This window comes from Musca domestica, unplaced genomic scaffold (assembly GCF_030504385.1).
Source record: "Musca domestica strain aabys unplaced genomic scaffold, Musca_domestica.polishedcontigs.V.1.1 95, whole genome shotgun sequence".
Classification (NCBI taxonomy): Eukaryota; Metazoa; Arthropoda; class Insecta; order Diptera; family Muscidae; genus Musca; species Musca domestica.
This window is the reverse complement of record NW_026712445.1, coordinates 1,739,665-1,760,292: the sequence shown is the minus strand read 5'-3', so window position 1 is coordinate 1,760,292 and position 20,628 is coordinate 1,739,665. Positions and strand designations below refer to the sequence as shown.

Below are 20,628 nucleotides of genomic sequence, written 5' to 3'. Positions count from 1 at the left end.
CAGTTTAATCCAGTTTTACCGATTTTGGTTGGGTTTTTTGTTTGCGGTTAATGGCGGGCGTTGAAATTCAAATCAATAACACTACGATTTTGCGACTTGGAATATATGCCATCGAATAACATCTGGACATGGTGTTCCAAAATACACCCACTTGACTTTTATGGGGATGATTGACTGACCGACTGACTGGCTGGGGGTTGTAAAACAAAACCAAAACAAAAAATAAATAAATAATTGCCTCAATAAAAAAAGCCGACACCAGCAACACAAACAAAACACTTTTCAATATTTTTTGTATTTTCGCGACATTCACGTTGTTGCCCTGTTTGCATTTGGTCTTATGGCATCTTATTTCGAACGTCCAAACAAACCGATAATTCGCACACGACTAACTGGTTTTAAGTTGGCTAAAAAGAACTTTACCTGCCGCTGTTTTTGTCTGTTTTGGGTTGACAGCGTTGGGTGGCGGCATCGTCGTTGTCGTCGCTGGCGTCGAACATGCACATGTAAACAATTGCAAACACTGCTCTCTCTCTCTCCGAAATCGATTTGAAATGAAACGTTTTGTTATCAATACATTTCTCTCCGTTAAAAGCCAAGACACAAGTGTATTGAAGGTATGAAAGCGAAAGAAGAGAGTTTATGGATTTTCAAAGAGAGTATACGATATTTTACCGATGTTCTCTTAAGTAATGTTAGATTTTAATTTAACCTATTCTTTTAGTGAAGATATTTATATTAGAATATTTTTCATGAAGCTGACGGAATCTTCGGTTTAGAAACGAATTCATCGTAAATGGGCTATATAGGTCCATGTTTTCTTATGACCCCTAACAACAGCGTTTTTTATTACATTTTTCAACGAAACTTTTTCAAATTTGGCATTTGAACCGGTAATAGGCAACAACCCCTGTGGCAAAAAGTTACCTTTATAGGTTCACTTTTTGTATATAGCCCCAAATAATGGTACCGCCTTCTTTAGGATATTTTGCAGATGTATCTTGCAATATTAAATGCCGATAGTTTTATTTTGAAAGGGTTTCATTGTTTTATGGTGGAAGTTATTAAAAGTGCTGAACGTAACGCTCTTCACTACTCGGTCTACTAAAGCTTATACATGCCAGGAACATGTCGTGAGAAAAGCAGGAAAATGCCCAATTTAGTCCGCATATACGAAGGGTTTTTCCTTCAGGTTTATTAATTTCATAGCAAATGCCAAGCGTGCAGGAAACTGCAATCTTTTGAAGATGAGTGACATTTCTATTGCAATTAGTGAATTCGAGGTAGCAACATACTTCCCCGTAATAATCGTATCCTCAATTAAATTGTTGTGCAGTTTTTTACTGTTAGCCTAATAACATTGCAAAGGCGTTGATGGTCAAGGCTTCTTAAGAAAAGCATATCCCAATCTGAACCGATTTGAATATAATTTGACAAATTTTACTTTTACACCAAATTCTGTCACAGGTACATTACGTGTTGGGCGATTCTAATTCATTTGTATAATTTATTAATGTAACCAAATTCCGCCACACATTCTGAATTTTATTGGAATCGGACATACATATTTCGTTTGGTGCATAACATACATGAAATCAGCCGAAATATATATGGGAGCTATACCCAAACCTCAACCGATTAAATATAATTTGGCAAAAAAAATTTTTTTTGGTTCCAAATTCCATCTCTTTGTCCGAATTTCATTGGATCGAACATACATATTGTGCATGGTGCAACAAATGTATGGGAGCTATATCCAAATCTGAACCAATTTCAACATAATTTGACAAATTTATTTTCTGATCTCATCCCGTCACACATTCCAAATTTAATTGGAATTGAAATACATATCGTGTTTGGTGTCCCAAACTAACAAAATTTGTCAAAAATATATATAGGAACTATATCCAAATCTTTGCAGATTTCAATATAATTTGGCGAATTTATTTTTGTACTAAATGTAGTTATTCATACCGAATTTCAATAAAATCGGACATCCGTATCGTATGTTTGGTGCATCAAATTCACATCCAACGGAATAGATATACGGTGCTATATCCAAATTTGAACCAATTTCAACATAATTTGACAAATTTATTTTCTTATCTCATCCTGTCACATATTTCAGATTTCATTGGAGTCGAATATACATATCGCATAATACAAATAAACGAAATCGATGGAAAATATATTTGGGAACTATATCGAAATCTGCACCGATTTTAATATAATTTGGCGAACAATTTTTTTAGACAAATTGCATCACGCTTTTTAATTGAAATGTGACGTACACAGTATATTTAATGCATCAAATACATGAAATCGGCCGAAAATATATATGGAAACTATATCCATATCTGAACCGATTTCTATATAATTTGGCGAATTTATTTTTATTTCAAATTCAGTTACGTATTTCAAATGTGGAGACTACATCTGTAATGGATCAATAGATATATGCATATAAAGTCTAAACTTTTGGGAGGTACCTCCGATTCTGATGCCTTCTCTCCAGCTTCAAGTGGGATTTCGGAAATGTATATAGCCAATGTTACATTCAGGCGATGTTGTAGTATACTTGGAAATTTTCAGAAAAATCTGTGCAGCGGTTTTCAAGTTCATAAATTACAAACAAACAAACATACAAACATTTTTCTATTTTATACTCGTAGATATAGATACAGGCTTATTGAAAATGGGCTTTATTGGTCCACGTTTAGATATTGCGGTATTTTGATGATTTTAGCTACATTTTCCACCGGAATTGTAAAAACTTTCGTATTTGAAGTTCCTAACAGATACTACAGCCAATTGCAGTAAATTGCAGATGCATGTCCAGGTCCGCGTATAACCAAAAAATAACGGTATTTCGGTATTTTAACAATTTTAGCCTCACTTTTCTGGCAGATACTGGTTCACGTTGTACTGGTTCACGTTTTCGTAAAGCCCCACATGACTGTATCCGGAATTTTTAGAATTACAGCGGTATTTTTCAACTGATTTTTTAAATTTTACAAGTTTATTTTAAATGGTTATTGAAAATTCGGCTAGTCCAAAGTTAGCTGCTATTAAAGTTGTTTCTGATCATTTTTAAAATGTCTATAATGTTTTTATGTTGCATTTTTAAATGTTAGATTGGAACATATTTGTTCAGAAATTGTTGTGCAGTGAACGAACATGTTTTAATACTTATTTTAATAATCCCTAACTGAGTTTTACATAAATTGGGTTTTGTTACGTGGTTATAATAAACAATATCATAATTAATATAATAATAAAATGTCATTATTAATCTCTTATAAACCATTTTTTAAAATTATTACTACAAAGTTTGTATTTCAAACTGTCGTAGACCGTTACAATATATTTGGCCGAACGCTTTTACGAATATTGCAACAATTGGGCAACGCTGTTTCGTAAGGTTGGAAGAGGAACACAAAAGAACATAAACGAATGATTGAACCAAAAAAGAAATTGAAAAACAAAAGTTTGAATAAAATGGAAGATAAGATTAAAATACGGTTGGATGTTGGTGTTTTTAATCAAGCAACCACTGCTCCAAGTGACTGTGGTATTCAAATAAGAGAATTTTTTTTTCATATTCTCCCAAATAAATACGGGTCAATACCGTCTTATTAGAGTTGTTTTAAGTGCTATTGTTATTTTCAGGAACACCAATTGTGCAGAGTATCGTGTTTTGGAACAACTCTACTTAGATAAAAACTCTCGTTTTTTCAATTATTTCCAAAGGTAGTTATTTGTACTCTGTTTCCGGTAATGTTTTTTTGAGGATAGCCGGATATTTGATCCAAAATTACGGGTCCACAACCCTTGTTACATCCGGATCTACTTATCCGATATTGGCAAGATAGCTATAATTTGAAAGCTCATGGAAATAAATATCCGTGGTTATTGAAAACGATTCGGGAGTTACATCTAAATTTTAGATTTTTTAGATCCGAGTTTTTTATATAACCCCAAAAAAGTTTAATAAGGGTAGTCCATAAAATTTGTACTTAATTATGGCTACAGGCAATCTACGTTTTGCTACATTTTTTGGATACAGAGATACAGAGAGTTTCCAGTGATATAGATCCTTGAACCCGGACAACCCGATTCTATTCGGTTCATTCTGTTCAGTTTTTTTTTTAAATATTTATTATATTATGTAGGTAGACGGCTTTCGACCGGGGCTTGAAATTTTCTTCTCTGGGTATGTCTATCTACGCGAACTATAATTGTTCTAAATTTGATACTTTTTTAAATAGTCGACCTTAGGCCGGGACTTGAGATAATAATAAATATTGTAGCATTTTAAAAAGTTTATAGTGTCAAATATAATTTTAAAATCCTTTGTGGGCCCCAAAAATTAGATATTTTTGACTTTTGGCAGATTTAAAAAAAAAATCCGGGATAAACAATCTATAATATTTATACACCATTTGAACCGTGTTGAATAACCCCAACATGTGACCACTTGTGGAATAGGTATTTTCAATAGCATTAGGCTAAATTGGTTTAGGAGGTCTGGGATTTCCACCTGGTTGATTCGATTATAGGGGAATCCGGGTCTGTTCCTAACGAAAAAAAAAAATAAATTTACCGGAATGAGGATATGAATACTACCACTGGAAAATTTTTTCAATAAATTCCAATAGTTTTAAGTAAACTAGAGTTAAGCCAAACCCAATTTCATCCGTGTCGGTTAGTAGTAAGAGTAAGAGTGTAGTAGCTTGAGCAATTTTACTGACAACAATGCCAGGATTATTTTTTCCTCCTCCTCTTAAAATAAGATCGTGTCTACATAACAGGAATTTAAAAATATTTTCTTTGAAAATTGCGACCTTTCGGGGAGGTACCAGAAGGAGTGCACCTATATTGCTCATCTCCGAACTCGATCTTAGTTTGATAATAATAGTACGACGTACAAAGTTTGTACCAAATCGAATACTCCCTTCGATTATTTCGATGAGGCACGATTTGGCCGCCATATGGCGGAGGGTATAAAAAACGTATGAATGGAAGCAACTTTGTCTGAAACCCTCAAAATACCTATAAATTAGTAAAGTATACTAATACAGGGCCTATCTTTTTGCAGGGAGAAAATTTTTTAGATCTGAACTCAAAATATCAAGTAATTCAAGATTGGGTTAAAAATTATGCTCGGAACCTTCAAAATACCGAAAATTAGAAGGTACAGTAATATGACATTATTCACCGGAATTGTTTCAAATTTGGTATTTGATGTTCGTAGTGGGTACTTCAGCCTATGACAGAAAATTGTCTGTGCAGGTACCTCCAGATATTCGGAATTTTTTCCAATTTGGTATTTGAAGTTCGTAATGAAGTCTAAGACAGAAAATTGTCTGTGCAGGTTCATGTTTTAGTAGAGCCCCCATATAACGGTACTTGCCGATATTCGGTATTTTGATGATTTTAGCTACATTATTACCGATTTTTTTAAGTTTCGCATTTGAATATTGTAATGTCGTCTTAATATAGCAACCATGGTACAATGAATTCAAGGTAGGGCAGAACTACCATATGATTTAAATTTTTTTTATTTTTCTGGCTTAATATGTCAACTTCATTTGCTTATGTGTGTGATTTCTTTTCAATAATAAAAAATTGTTGAGAAAATATTCAAATTCGGGTGTTTTCAAAATGCTTATTGCAACGAATGCATCGACAAAATCTCCAGTTTTTGTGGCGAAATAAACCATAAGAGATATATAGAACATGATATTGAAAAGAAATTTTGACCATTCATTCAGTTTTCGCGGTTTTAAATTATTTATTCAAAATCAATGCAACAAGTTGTTTGCTTTTTTATGGTTTTGATAGTAATTCTGACATTACAAGCCAAACAGGTAGACCTCTATACTTGCAATTTTTTCAAAGTTGACCTACCTTCTCTTCATTATACCATGATAGCAACTACGTTCGGTAATTTTAAGATTTTAATGTTTTTGAGAATTGCCAAATTCGTTCCAAATGGTGAAGGGTATACAAAGTTCGGCCCGGCCGAATATACAGCTTTTTTACTAGTTTAGTTCTGATAACTTAATAAAGCCGGTAGATCTGTGTTCTCCTTTTCATGCAAAATACAATTATGTCTAAGATACGGTTATTGTAAATGATAAATTTAATAAATTTTATTTTAGTTTAATATTCTAAAAATGTACACCACTAATGAGTTTTGCATTATTGTTTTAAGTCAGCATTTGTTTATAACTGTTTTCCATTTTTTCTTTGCTCTAGGCTTTTTATAAAAAAAGTCTATTAACTTAACTTGTCGCAACTGTGAAATGTAAACATAAATATCCATTTGATTGCCTGCTAACGTTTTAGAAAATTTATATTAAAATAAATGTTATCGCATTAGCTTAAGCAAGCAACGTGGTTCAAAACATTTACTAGTTTGCATTATAACACTTGAATAGAGTTGTTACCAATGGTCGATGCAATAGCAACGATCTCCGTACTTTTTTTTAATTTTTACAATAGAATAAACACATATTAAATATATAAAAAGTAATTTTTAAATTTTCTTGAATTTTATAACAAAATTATATTATATTTGTAAATAATTTATTTTGTTATAAACCGCTTGATTTAAAAATTACCAAAAAAAAAAAAAAAAACAGGCTTTTTATTTTTTTTTTTGCGAAATTTGCGAATTTGCTAACATATTTTTTTGGCAATAAAAAATATTAGGACATATACCTTAGGTTGCTCGAAAAGGGATTTCTTTACTATAACTAAACATAGCCTTAATTTTTGTATTTTTTTTTTCTTGAGAATTTGAAATTTTTAGTTTCTAAATGAAAACGGAAATATGATTACGAATTGTAAAATATGGTCCGGAGTTATACATAAATAGACAAAAGCTTTTTAGAAACGATATACTATGATTAGAGTTTTTTATTCATATATTATATTATAATACATTTTTATTTGAAACATTTTTTCGTTTGACAAAATGTCAAAAAATTTAGTTCGTTGGGAGATTCTGATTCAGTTTTGAAACATTTAGAATTAATGGGCAAAATAAAGAATTTGATTATTTTGCTTTGGTAATGATATTTGGTTCATATATAATGTGAATATCGATTTCATGTATTTGCAAAAATTTTATGTAGAATTTTTTCCATACTCCATCCCCTTAAAGTGATGTGGATTAAACCCAAAAGTATAATAATATTTGGTGTCGAATTTTTAATTGAGTTTTGAATTTCTTAGAACCCTTCCATTTTGAAGTTTACCGAGGAGGATATTAGTGACCAACATTTTTCTGGCCAAAACTATTTTGACGTCTCCATATATAAACCTTAATCAAAAATGACTTCAATTTTCAAATTTTAGTAACATTTAGTACGCTTATTCAAAACAATCTACATCTCTCCATCCTAGACACCAACAGTGATGCAAAATTAGAACCATTTCGAACAAATACAATACAAATTTTCAAAATCACCACCAGATGTCAACACCAGACACCACCAGAGACATCAATAACAAAATTCGGGATTCCAGCTCTGTACATTCACTCAATACAAAATTTAATAATATTTATAAATTATTGTACAATTATAGCACAAATTTCCGTAACCACCTCCATATGTTTACCACTGACACCAACAGTCACATCTATGTTAAATTTCAGAATTTCACCTCTATTCCTTTACCCAATACCAAATTTTGTACCATTTAGTACTTTTCGAGCAATTATAGTACACATTTGCAAAACCATTACCAAATACCAACAGGGACCTCAATATCAAATTTCGGGATTCCAGTTGTATATATTCACTCAATTAAAAATTTTGTAACATTTTATAATTTTCGTATACAATCACAATTTCAGTCACAAACAATTTCTCGGTTTTAGCTTTATCCCTTCACCCAATACCAAATTTAGTTCAATTTAGTGCTTTTCTAATAAGTGTTGTACATATTTCAAAAACCATCTCCATATCTCAGTTTCAGATACCAACAGAGACCTCAATATCAATTCAAGCCCCATTCCTTCACCCAATACCCAATTTCGTACCACTTATTCCTTTCGAATCATTATAGTACACATTTCCATTAGCACGTCCATATCGTAACTACAACATAGTTCTACCTCAATATAAAAATTCGTGATTCCCACTCTATATATTCACTCAATACTAAATTTGATAACATTTAGTACTTTTCGCATAATTATAGTACATATTATTTTATTTTCAAATTGTACCATTCCACAATTCTAATTTTGTACTAAATTTAGTACTATTTAGTACTCAAATTATCATAACACCCTGCATCGATATAAATACCAATTTCAGGATTCCAGCCCTATCGCTTCACCTGAATCCAAATTGTATCAAATTTAGTACACATATGTACGAATTTGTACCAATTCCCACAATTCTACACTCCAACATTAGGATACCGCCAAATTTAGTACCATTTAATACATATAAGTACGAATTTCCAAAACCTCCTACATAACCCAATCCTACAATGCATTAGTAATATTATTTCTAAATTTCAGCATTCCAGCTCTATCGGTTCACCCAAATCCAAATTGTACCAAATTTGGTACAATTCAGTACAAATTTCCATAACTACCTACTTCATACAATCCAATAGAAATTTTATTTGCCAATTTCAGGATTCCATCTCTACCGGTTTTCTCAAAATTGAAATTGTGCAAAAATTAGTACCATAAGTACTAATAAGTCCATAATATAATTAAGAATATTATTTCCAAATTTTAGCATTCCAGGTCTATAGGTTCACCCAAATCGAAATTATACCAAGTTTAGTACCATTTAGTACATTTCGTGCACGTAAGTATAAATATCGAAGACTACTTTCATATCCCTATCCTCCGCCAGTAATGATAATTTTGAATTTCAGAAATCCAGCTCCAATTGTTCCTACAAATTTGAATTGTACCGAATTTAGTACTTTTCGTATACACTTCCAAAACTATCTCCCTATAACGACCCAACTCCTCAACCTGGATTTTCATTCCATATTTCAAGTTTTTAGCTCTAACGGTTTAATTTAATTGTACCAAATGTAGAACATTTTAGTACCTTTCGTACAGTTATAATGCGAATTGTCTTTAAAAAATATGTAACTCAAAAAACTGTATCTAATATATTGAACATCACTGTGCAAGTGCCTAGCCAAAAGGAAAACATTGTGATACCAGTTTCAGGGGGTTTTTTATAAGGAACTCATACTCATATTTTAGTATATACAAATATACCAGTGTATACAGATGGTGGCAATAAATGGTACCAACATTTATATATTTTTATGTATTTTGTAAACTACGTTCCAAGAACTTACAGATAGGTAAATACTGCTCAGTTCCAGAATGTTTACACTCTTCATGTTCTGAAACAGAGCATTTTATGCAATATACTTTATTTCCAATTTAATGTTACATTTTATATAATATAAGAATTAACCGATTTTTGGAACCAACTGTATACAGGCAAAGTTACATACATATGTAAACAATTTCACTTGGGGTTACACTTGTAAGTCAACCAACTTTTATCCATCCATACACACTCACACACAAACACACACATATATTTGGATGTAAATATGTTTACATTTCTACAACCAGAAGAGATTACGTATTTTAGACGCATGCGTCGAGATGAATCCGAGTGTTGCCATTTTTAATTTTTTTTCGATTTTGTTATTAGGAATGAAAACTGATCAAAAAGGTTAAAAACTTAAATTAGGCTATAATCGTAAAGGATTCCCAAGGCTTAAACCATTGTAGAACTTTTAAAGACACTTTTGGAAGGACGGAAGGAAGGTAAAAATCGTTGATTCTAAAGAATTCTCTGAAGGGCTTAAAGGCATTAATCCTCGTTTTTAAAATATTGTTTTTAAGGACGTTCAAGCGTGAATTAATGAATTAATAAAAAAAGTTTGTACGGACAACTATCCCTTAAATTAAGATTCTTTAAAAAATGAAGTGACTCTTAAATTGCGGATTTTCTAAAAGAACTCTCAAGCCCAATACATTTCTAATTCGTAAATTTCTAATTCAATTTAGCGATGGCCGTATATCTGTATGTCAGTTCTTTGTAATCACCCTATCTTTCGAACGAATTGAGAAAGAAGGCCAAATTTTTGCACATATGTGTATTTTAGTAGGAAAGTTACATACATACACCATATAATGGTACCTCCCAATATTTTGGTGCTGTTAGCGACATTATTTACTGGAATTGTTTTAAATTTCGTATTTGAAGTTCGGAAACGGTGCAGCCTAGGCAAAAAATTACTTATGCTGGTCCTCGTCTTCGTATAGCCCCCCAAGTAACGATTTTTTCATGTTCCTTTCAAAAGGAGGAGGGTATTAAAAGTATTTATTATATTATTTTTAATTGTAGTACTTTTAATGCTAAAATTGTGATTTTTTTAAAATGGTTTTGGAGGATATTTTAAGTCATTTTTGGAAGAACTTCTCAGACCAAGGCAGGAGTTTTAAAAGAAACTTTTGGAAAAATCAAAGCCAAAAACGTGATTTGTTTAAAGACAATTTTGAAGGAACTTTTAATGCTTAAATCGTGAATTAAATAAAACAAGTTAAAAAGCACTAAGTTCGGCCGGGCCGAACGTTTAATACCCTCCACCATTTGCAACGAATTTGGAAATTTTTAAAAAATAAAATCCTTAAAAAATTCTGTTAAAAATTTTAAAATACCGAATATTGCCGTCATATTGGGGTCTATACGACGTGGACATACATAGGCATTGTTTGTCATAAGCCATTACCATATTCAAATTGGAAACTTGAAATAAACGGTAAATAATGTAGCTAAAATCATCAAAATGTCGTATATAAGGAGCCGTTAAATTGGAGCTGTGCAAAGACCTGGACCAGCAGGTCACAGGCTGTAGCATCCATTACGAACTTCAAATACCACATTTCAAACAATTTCGGTGAATAATGTCGCAAAAATCATCAAAATACCGAATATCGGGAGGTACCGTTATAGGGGGGCTATACGAAGACGTACACCTACACAGACAATTTTCTGTCTTAGGGTGTAGTATCCATTTTGAGCTTCAAGTACCAAATTTGAAACAATTCCCGTGAATAATGTCGTTAAAATCACCAAAATACCGAATATCAGGAGCTACCGTTATATGGGGGCTATACGAAGAAATGGACTTGCACAGACAATTTTCTATCTTAGACTGTAGTATTCATTACGAACTTCAAATACCTATTTTCAAACAATTCCGGTGAATAATGTCGCTAAAATCATGAAAATACCGAATATAGGGGGGTACTGATATATGGGGGCTATACGAAGACCTGGACCCGCACAGAAAATTTTCTGTCACAGACTGTAGTTCCTATAACGAACTTCAAATACCAAATTTGAAACAATTCCCGTGAATAATGTCGTTAAAATCATCAAAATACCGAATATAGGGAGGTACCGTTATATGGGGCTATATGAAAACGTAGACCTACATGGCCCATTTACGAACTTAACCTGCCTACTGGAAAAATAAACATGTGTGCAAAATTTTAGCCATCTATCTCAATTCATTCGAAAGATAGCGTGATTACAACAGACAGACAGACGGACATCGCTAAATCGACTTAGAATTTTACGCTGATCAAGAATATATATACTTTGTTGGGTCTGACATGAGTATTTCAAGGAGTTACAAACGGAATGACAAAGTTAATATACCCTCCATAGTATGGTGGAGGGTATAAAAATGTGTGAAACATTTAAATGAGAAATTTTTTTAAGAGAAATTAAAACCAAAAATGGGATTTTAATAACGTCAGCCATATGGCTACAAACGGTATATATCATTTGATACGGCCAAAATGGTCCTCATCGAAAAAAAAAACGGTTTTAGACTTCAGGTCTCTTTCTACCAAATCCGTTTCAGGACATAGTCGATCTGCAGTTGTCCGTCCATCTGTCTTGCTGGCTTGTGCGCACGATAACTCTCGAAGGTAGTATCCGATGAGGTTTAAACTGGGTATATCATAATGTTATTATCAAACTTATGGTAACTCTCCCACAAAAGGTTAAAATTTTTACATAACATGTTTTGACGTATAGAACAGGAAAGGATCGTCCAGTTTTGTGCAAGCTTTGCAAATCCTAATATTTGTATCAGTGCTAAGCCGAGTGAGAAAATGGACAATATCGGTCTACTCTATCAAGTACTTTCCCACAAAGGGTCTCATAAAATACAAAAACACCCTCCGATTCTTTTCAAACACGGCTGATCGCAATATTTATGTCAACACAAGATTTCGTGTGAAGATGGAATATATCGGACCACTCTTTCTGGTACCTCACCCACAACGGGCATCCGAGCATCCGATTATTTTTAAACTCAGCACATCTTAATATTTTTATCAACGCAATATCTGTTGTGAAGATGGAATGTATGGGACCACTCCTTCTGTTACCTTCCAATAACGGGAGAAAATTTTTACCGTGAAGCTCATGAAACGCAAAATTAACTTGCGATTATTTTCAAACTTGTCGCATCTCAATATTTCTATCAATACAAGATCTAGTATTTAAGGAATATGTCGGACCACTCCGTATGGTACCTTCCCCATAAGGGGTTAACATTTTTAATAATTATATGTCTTAAAAGTTGCGTAATAAGAATCAGATTTTCGTCAAATTTCACATATTCCAACATTTTTAATTACTCAAGATCTGGTGTGAAAATGCGATATATCGGACCACTCCTTATGGTACCTCCCACACAAAGGGGTTAACATTTTAAATAACCATGATGCTCATAAAATGCGAAGTAAGTATTCGATTATCTTTAACTTTCAGACATCCCAATATTATTACTAAAGCGAGATCTGGTGTGAAGATGATAGATTTCGTCCATGCCATCTGGTACCTCCCCCATAAAGGGTCATCATTTTCAATACTAACACCTATATATGTATGGATCTTCCCATCTCGCTGAGATGAGTCGATCTAGCTATGTATGTCCGTCCGTCTGTCCATGTTAATTTGTAATCATTCTACAGGTCACAATTATGGCCCGATCTTCACGAAACTTAGAATGGAGGCCAGAATAGAACCCAATTACTTTTGGAGATGATCGCATAATTTTTTTATTTTTTCATATTTTTATCGCATGCAATTTTTTCAATTTGACTTATAATATTGAAGTGTATATTTCTTAATATTTTTTCACCTTACAACACAGGTTGAAGTTATTATATACAGATTGCCATAATCGTCCGATCATCACGAACATTTTCACAAGGCTGGAGTTAGGCTCAGAAGGTCTAGAACTATTGTTTTTAAAGATGTCCGCAATATATTTAGGGGTGGAAATGGACCAACAACTAAAAATGTTCCTGGTTTTGCAGCCGTTATAAAGGTCAGAAATAGAAACCAAAGGACACGAAATTTCGCATGAAGTTAGAGTTTAGGACAGCGGATAGAATGAACCACCACTTTTGTGTAAAAAAATGCCAACATTACTTACAGGCGATATCCGAAATACACAAAAGGCGAAATTTGGAAAAAAAAATATTTGGGGGTTCAAATGAACCAAAAACAGAAAAAAATTCCTGATCACAGAATTGACGCCAATCGACATGCCTGAGGAGAGAGTTAAGGACAGGGAAAAATTCTAGCATTTTGGATGACCATTATAAATGGACCATAACAACTAACAGCACGACGGAGTGCGTAAATACTGGGCAAATGTCCCTGGTCATAATTTCAAAAGCGAAGTCTCCCAAAATGGATTTGGACATAAGGTGGCATCTAACATGTTATAAAAGATTAAAATGCCTCTGTCAAATTTAGTGAAAATGGATTCAGAATTGGATATGCCTCCCATATATTCCCTCTGAAACCAAATTATAACTGCTCTAAAGCCAAATTTTGATAGGCGGTATGATCTACTTCAAATAAATTTTTTGTTACTGAAGCTCTACTAAATATGTGTATTTGTGTAGGGTATCATATAGTCGGCCCCGCCCGACTTTTGACATTTCCTTACTATATTTTTTTATACCCTCCACCATACTATGGAGGGTATATTAATTTTGTCATTCCGTTTGTAACTCCTCGAAATACTCATGTCAGACCCAACAAAGTATATATATTCTTGATCAGCATAAAATTCTAAGTCGATTTAGCCATGTTCCATATAACGGTACCTTCCGATATTCGGTATTTTGATGATATTAGCGACATTATTCACCTGAATTGTCATTTGAAGTTCGTAATGGATACTACAGCCTAAAACAGAAAATTATCTGTGCAGGTCCACGTCTTCGTATAGCCCCCATATAACGGTACCCCCCGATATTAGGTATTTTGATGATTTTAGCGACATTATTTACCGGAATCGTTTCAAATTTGGTATTTGAAGTTCGTAATAAATACTACATCCTAAGTCAAAAAATGAGCCATGTAGGTCCACGTATTCATGTAGCCCCACATAACGGTACCCCCCGATATTCGGTATTTGGATCATTTTAGCGACATTATTTACCGGAATTGTTTCAAATTTCGCATGTGAAGTTGGAAATAGATACTTCATCCCATGCCAGAAAATTGTCTGTGCAGGTCCACGTCGTCGTATCGGCATTTGGTATTTTTAAGATTTTAACAGAATTTTTAACGGATTTTATTTATTATTATTATTTTTTTTTTTGGAAATTGTCAAATTTGTGCCAAATGGTGGAGGGTATTAAAAGTTCAGCGGGGCCAAACTTACAGCTTTTTTACTTGTTCCTGTTAATATGATCCGTTATGGTCGATTTTCTAAAAATCATAATGGCAACCCTAGCGAGGACTGTTTTGAGCTCTCAGGCTCTCCGCAATGACAAACATTTGAAAATTTCATGCCAGGCCATTGAAATTATCCCACAAAACGAAAGCAGTCAGTCAGTTGTAGTCTTTAGTTCTTTAAGAATTGTAACATTTCCTAACTGGAATTCGAATTGTTCGTTTACGGAAAAAGGGGCAAAAAAAGAAAACACAAAGAATTGCAACAACAAAAAACTAGCAACAATAACATTATTGTTCACCCGTATTCCCCCTCGTTACCCGTCACCCACCTACAAATGTTTAATTAAATAATAGTGAAATTGTGAAAAAAAAGCTAAGAAATAATTAAAAATTCTAACGAAGAAGCCTTTTTAGATTCCCGGTTGTTAAAGACGCCTTTGAAAGTGAGGGAGAGTGAAGAGAGAGGAAAACGAGGAAGAAAAGAGAAATGCAAACGCTTGCTATGCAATTAAAAATGTAATAACAATTTATATATAAATCAGTGTGGAAAATTAGTTGTGTTACAATGTGTGTAGCTGTTGTTGCTGCTGCTGCTGAGGCTAACCGTGACCAAATCTCTGGCTGATGTTGATGCTGTTGCTGTGAGTGCGTCGGTGGCGGCTATATTGGATGCTTGGTGTGGACAAGATTTCCGCCTTCCCCAACACCAACTGTATTACGCATACTCTTGTTCTTCCACACACACACACACACATACACAGCACAATAGCAAGAAGAAGCAGAAGAACTACAACTACTGTATGTGTGTATGTGGCTATATGTGGGTGTGTGTTTGTGTTCCAGTTGAGATGAAGTAATCCTGATATTGACCCACATATTATATTGCCAGTCCCCCAATTGCCACCTTGTTGTTGGACATCTCTAACCCTTTTCCGCACACACACACAGACACAGACACAACTACAACAATAACAAATACGGCTCCCCAATGACTAAAAAGCGGGTGCGGAAGAATGTGTGATGCAACCCAGCTGAGGCAATTATTCAAGCAACAGTAGATAATGTAAATTGACCGGAACACCACAGTCACAGCCACAGTCACACCAAGAACAACAAAACAAACAGCAACAACAACAAGAATAATAAACATCATCATTTATCCTTGGCAAAAACAATGAACAACACAAAGTGGCCATCAAAAGAAAATAATTTAACCTCAAATTATTACAGCAACGCCCGCCTCCATTCCCAGTCGGCCGCCAAGGCAATCACGTCAAGGAGTCACATGGACCGAGGAAGTTGTATAAAGTAGAAAAAAAGCGAGAGGAGAGTAGAACCAACCCCACCAAAATCACCGAATCAATCAATCAACCAATTTACAAAACTCTAGAATAAATTTATCTCCAGAAAAAAAAAAAAAAACAAAAATATTGAAAAATAGAAAAAATATTGAAAATTTTCAAAATTCTAAAAACAAAATGGCCTCGGAATATGGTTTTTGGTTAATTTGTTGTTTGTTTAGTATTTTGTTGCTGTATTGCCTTTTCGAACTACACTACTTCCTACGTATGTGCCTGTGTGTGTTTCTGGCTCGCTTTGTCAAAAGAAAATGTCATATCCTCGAAACGACAACGGTTTCCGGTAGGTATTTCTTGTCGCTGGTGTAAATCTTTTTTTTTTTTTTTTTTGTAAATGATAATTTGATATGGCAGTGTTAAATGATTTCACATTAATGTTTTTCCCCCCAATGTTTGCACAAGACAGTGGGTCATAATTATAACGAAGTATCTGCATTTTTGTCTTTGAGGATTAATTTCTTTTTTAAATATTTTTGGTTTCAACCGAAAAAATAACTGAAGGGAAAGACGATATCCAATGAAATTTCCGTATCAAGGGCATCCGATTTCCATATAATCATAACCCACTGTACTACACACCCCCTTTTTGTTGTTCTTGTTCTCCAACAAGCTGGCAAAATTTAATTAAGGCGTCGTATAGAAAATCAATAAGAAAAACATTTATTTTTTCTGCTTTCGTCATAATTACAGACTTTGCCAAAGGCTAATTTTCGCAAAATGAGAGAAAGGAGGCAGACACGTGGTCGTCCTTGTTGACCACACATATAAAGAATTTTTATATGAGGCAAATATTGAATCCATTGCCATGGGTTATTCCAAATATTTCTCAATAAAGCGGATTTAAAAGAGAATATTTCAAATGGACCATATAAGGCACTTAGAAGGACTTTTATACTCTAGTGGTAAGGGTATTATGTCTTTGTGCATTTATTTGTAAGATGAAGAAGGAAGCGAGATAGTCTTTTAGTCACTTTTGAGGATCTTAATAGAATAACTTTCTGAGTAGATTTATGCATGCCAGTCCGACCGTCCGACAAAATACAGATAGCATTTATTATTCAATTGAGAAAATCTGTTAAAAAAAAAAAAAAAAAAAATGACCCAAAGACGAACCCTTTTGAAATTGGTGAGAATCGGTTCAACTTTAGATATAGCTCTCATATATAACATCAACCAATTTAGGGTTAATTGTGCACCAAATGACCTGAATTTTGGCACATCCGACCGAAGTCAGTCTAGAAGCAAGTACATCAAATTTGGAAAATTGGTTTTGATATAGCTATTAAGTCCCTGCGTAAAATACACAAGAATAAAATTTGGTACCATATATCAGATACGGGACAGAAATACATCTGACAAATTTTATCAAGATCGGTTCAGATTTAGATATAGCTAGCTATAGGATTAGATTAGAATAAAGCTTTCCTGTATATATTTATCCGATATGAAGTTAATTGTGCACCAAATGGCTAATATCAGTCCAAATGTCTAGTCTAGAAGCAAGTACTTTAAATTTGGTAAAAATCGGCTCAGATTTGGTTTAAGTCACTCATATTCGTAATATGCAATCTACAACAATGATATTTGTTACCAGATATCTCATAGTGCTTAGAAATACCTTTGCCAAATTTTATCGAGATCGGTTCAGATTGGGATGTAGCTTCCATATATATATATATATATATATATATATATATATATATATATATATATATATATATATATATATATATATATATATATATATATATATATATATATATATATATATATATATATATATATATATATATCCTCGTTCGATTTTAATTTTATTGAACGCCATATATGTTATATTCTTTGAAATTGGATGTATTTCGGCACATTCGACCGAACTCAGCCTAGAAGCAAATATATCCAATTTAGTGAAAATCAGTTCAGTCACAAATGCCTCCGTCTAATGGGCTCTATACCTCCTGACTGACTGACTGACTGAGAATCAACGCCCAGACGAATCGGTTAAAGCTAAAACAGGGTCAGTCTTAGTGTTTCTGGTTTTTGGAAATTAGTTCTAAAAGGCCACTAGAAGTACTAAAATGTTCTAAAAAGTGAATACCTTACGTTGGTAAAAAGCGTAATGAGCTAGAATTCTGAAAATTGGGAATGAAAGTCACGATAGATGTACCAAAGGGTTTACGAAAAGTTCTTAAATTGTACTAAACTTCTAAGATGGTACCATTTGGTATTATACGAACGGATAGCTCTGAAATCTTTAAATTTGGTATGGAATTCAACGTTGGAAAGTAAGTTTGATACATGAAGGTGGGTTGGAAATGTGTACTAAGTGTACGAGCTGTACTAAATGGTGCTAAAATTTGGAAAAGTTTGGTTTAGGGTAAACGGTTGAAGCTGAAAATTTGAAGTTTTGTATTGGAATCCCAGTTGATGGGAGGTTTTTGATAGAAAGGTGGTATTGGAATTTGGTAATTTGGTATTGAGTGAACGGATAGTGCTTGAAATCTAAAATTTGGTATTAGGCTCGCTGTTCCTTTGTGGAAATGTGTACTATAATTGTACAAAAAGTACTGAATGTTACAACATTTGCTATTGGGTAAAGGGATAGAGATACAATTCCGAAATTTGATATATAGTTTACTGATGATATTTGTGTTTGAGTTTTGGCTTGTGGCTTGGAAATTCGACCTAAATTTGTGAATGGATGGGGTTGGAATCTCGAAATTTGATATTGATATCTGGGATTGAGATATGATGTTGGTTTTGGAAATATGTACTATAATTGTAGGAAAAAAGCTGAAATCCTGAAATTTGAAATGGATGTGGCTGTTGGCGTCCTATATTTATACGAAGAGTACTAAATTTTGAATTAGGTGAAAGGATAGGGCTGGAAATCAAATTTTTATATTAAGGTCTCTGTTGGAATCTGAAATTGACATATGGAAATTGTTTTAAAAATGTGCTGTATTTGGTATTAAGTTAAGCTATAGAGCTGGAATGTCGAAATTTGATATTGAGATATCTCTATAGGTATCTGGTGTTGAGATATGAAGGTGGTTTTGGAAATATTTACTTTAGTTCTACTAAACGGCGGAAATTACAGAGCTGAAATCCTGGAATTTAATATTAAGGTTAAGGTTGGTATCTGAGGTTAAGATGTGAAGATTATTTTGAAAAGTATTAAATTTGATATTGGGTAAAGGGATAGGGCTCGAATCCTCAAATTTGATATTGAGGTCTCTGTTATCTGGGATTGAGATATGGAGGTTGTTGTAGAAATATGTACTAAAATTGTACGAAAAGTACTAAATTGTACTTAATTTGGTATTATGTGAAGGATAAGATATAGATGTAATTATTAATATTTGATATAGATGTCACTATTGGGGTCTGAGATTCAGATATGGAGGTGGGTTTGAAAATGCGTACTATAATTTTTCGAAAAGTACTAAATTGAACTAAATTTGGTAATGGAGGAAGTTAAAGAGTTTAAGTTCTAAATTTTTAAATGGATGTCACTGTTGGTGTCTGTGGTTGAGAGGGATTGTGATATAGGGGTGGTTTTGAAAATGTGTACTAAAGTTATACGAAAAGGTAAAGGTGTGAGGTATTGATTGACTGAGGGTATAAAAATGTTCTTCGGGAATTAGTTTTAGTTTTTTTTTTTATAATTCGTATTGCCGTTAAAAACAGATAAATTCTTAACAATCCTCTTTGTAAGCTCGTTTTTAATCACATTTTCTCTCTCTCCCTCTCTCTCTCTCTCTCTCTCTTTACATTTTAGGTATCTGCTTGACGAATGACATCGATACATTGTTGTATCACATGAATAATGCACGATATTTAAGAGAGCTGGATTTCGCGCGAGTCGATTTCTATGAACGCACCAATTTATATCGTACAATTGTGGCCAAGGGTGGTTCCGTATTTCAGGGAGCGGCGACGATAAGATATAGGCGATTTATAAGACCCTTTCGGAGATTTAAAATTGCTTCCAGGGTAAGTCCTTTCCACCTCTGCTAATAATGAATTCAAATCATAATTTCCCAACCCCCCCTTACAGATAATCTATTGGGATGATCAATCTGTGTTTATGGAACATCGTTTCATCCGGCCCTCGGATCAATTTATACACTGTATTGCGATATGTCGTCAACGAATTGTCGACTGTTCGGCGGAGGATGTCATGAATGAATTACTTTCACCGAAAACAGCCCAGCTACAGGCATCGCGAAATACTCTCAGTTCTACTGTCACCCTCGATCATGCCATAGCCAGTACAAATGTTGATCAGGATATGGCCGAAAACGGTCAGGTGCACACCAAAATGAAACCAGATATGCCTCCAGAAATCCAAAAGTGGATCGAATACAATGATTTGTCGAGTAAGAACTTGAGACCGACTTGCTGATTGCCAGAGTGGTGTGACAGTGGGCCTTTCTAGTTTTACAATCAATCCAGCTGCAGCGGATCAAAATGTGAAT

The 20,628-nt window shown here is 33.6% G+C and overlaps 1 protein-coding gene across 1 annotated transcript; it reads left to right on the top strand.

The window, feature by feature from the left end:
- Window positions 1–14,938: 14,938 nt before the first annotated feature.
- On the top strand, window positions 14,939–20,628 carry LOC101889629 (protein THEM6). The gene is made up of 3 exons (XM_005178939.4): window positions 14,939–16,433; window positions 19,929–20,143; window positions 20,208–20,628. Exons 1-3 carry the CDS (start codon window positions 16,271–16,273, stop codon window positions 20,553–20,555), a joined length of 726 nt encoding a protein of 241 aa, XP_005178996.2. The 5' UTR covers window positions 14,939–16,270; the 3' UTR covers window positions 20,556–20,628.

What these genes read in the sequence shown, in the direction of transcription:
- LOC101889629 (XM_005178939.4), top strand. Translation starts at nt 16,271, where the DNA reads ATGGCCTCGGAATATGGTTTTTGGTTAATTTGTTGTTTGTTTAGTATT. An exon ending in CGAAACGACAACGGTTTCCG is followed by an intron (nt 16,434 to 19,928) that starts GTAGGTATTTCT and finishes TTTACATTTTAG; the next exon opens with GTATCTGCTTGACGAATGAC. An exon ending in GATTTAAAATTGCTTCCAGG is followed by an intron (nt 20,144 to 20,207) that starts GTAAGTCCTTTC and finishes CCCCCCTTACAG; the next exon opens with ATAATCTATTGGGATGATCA.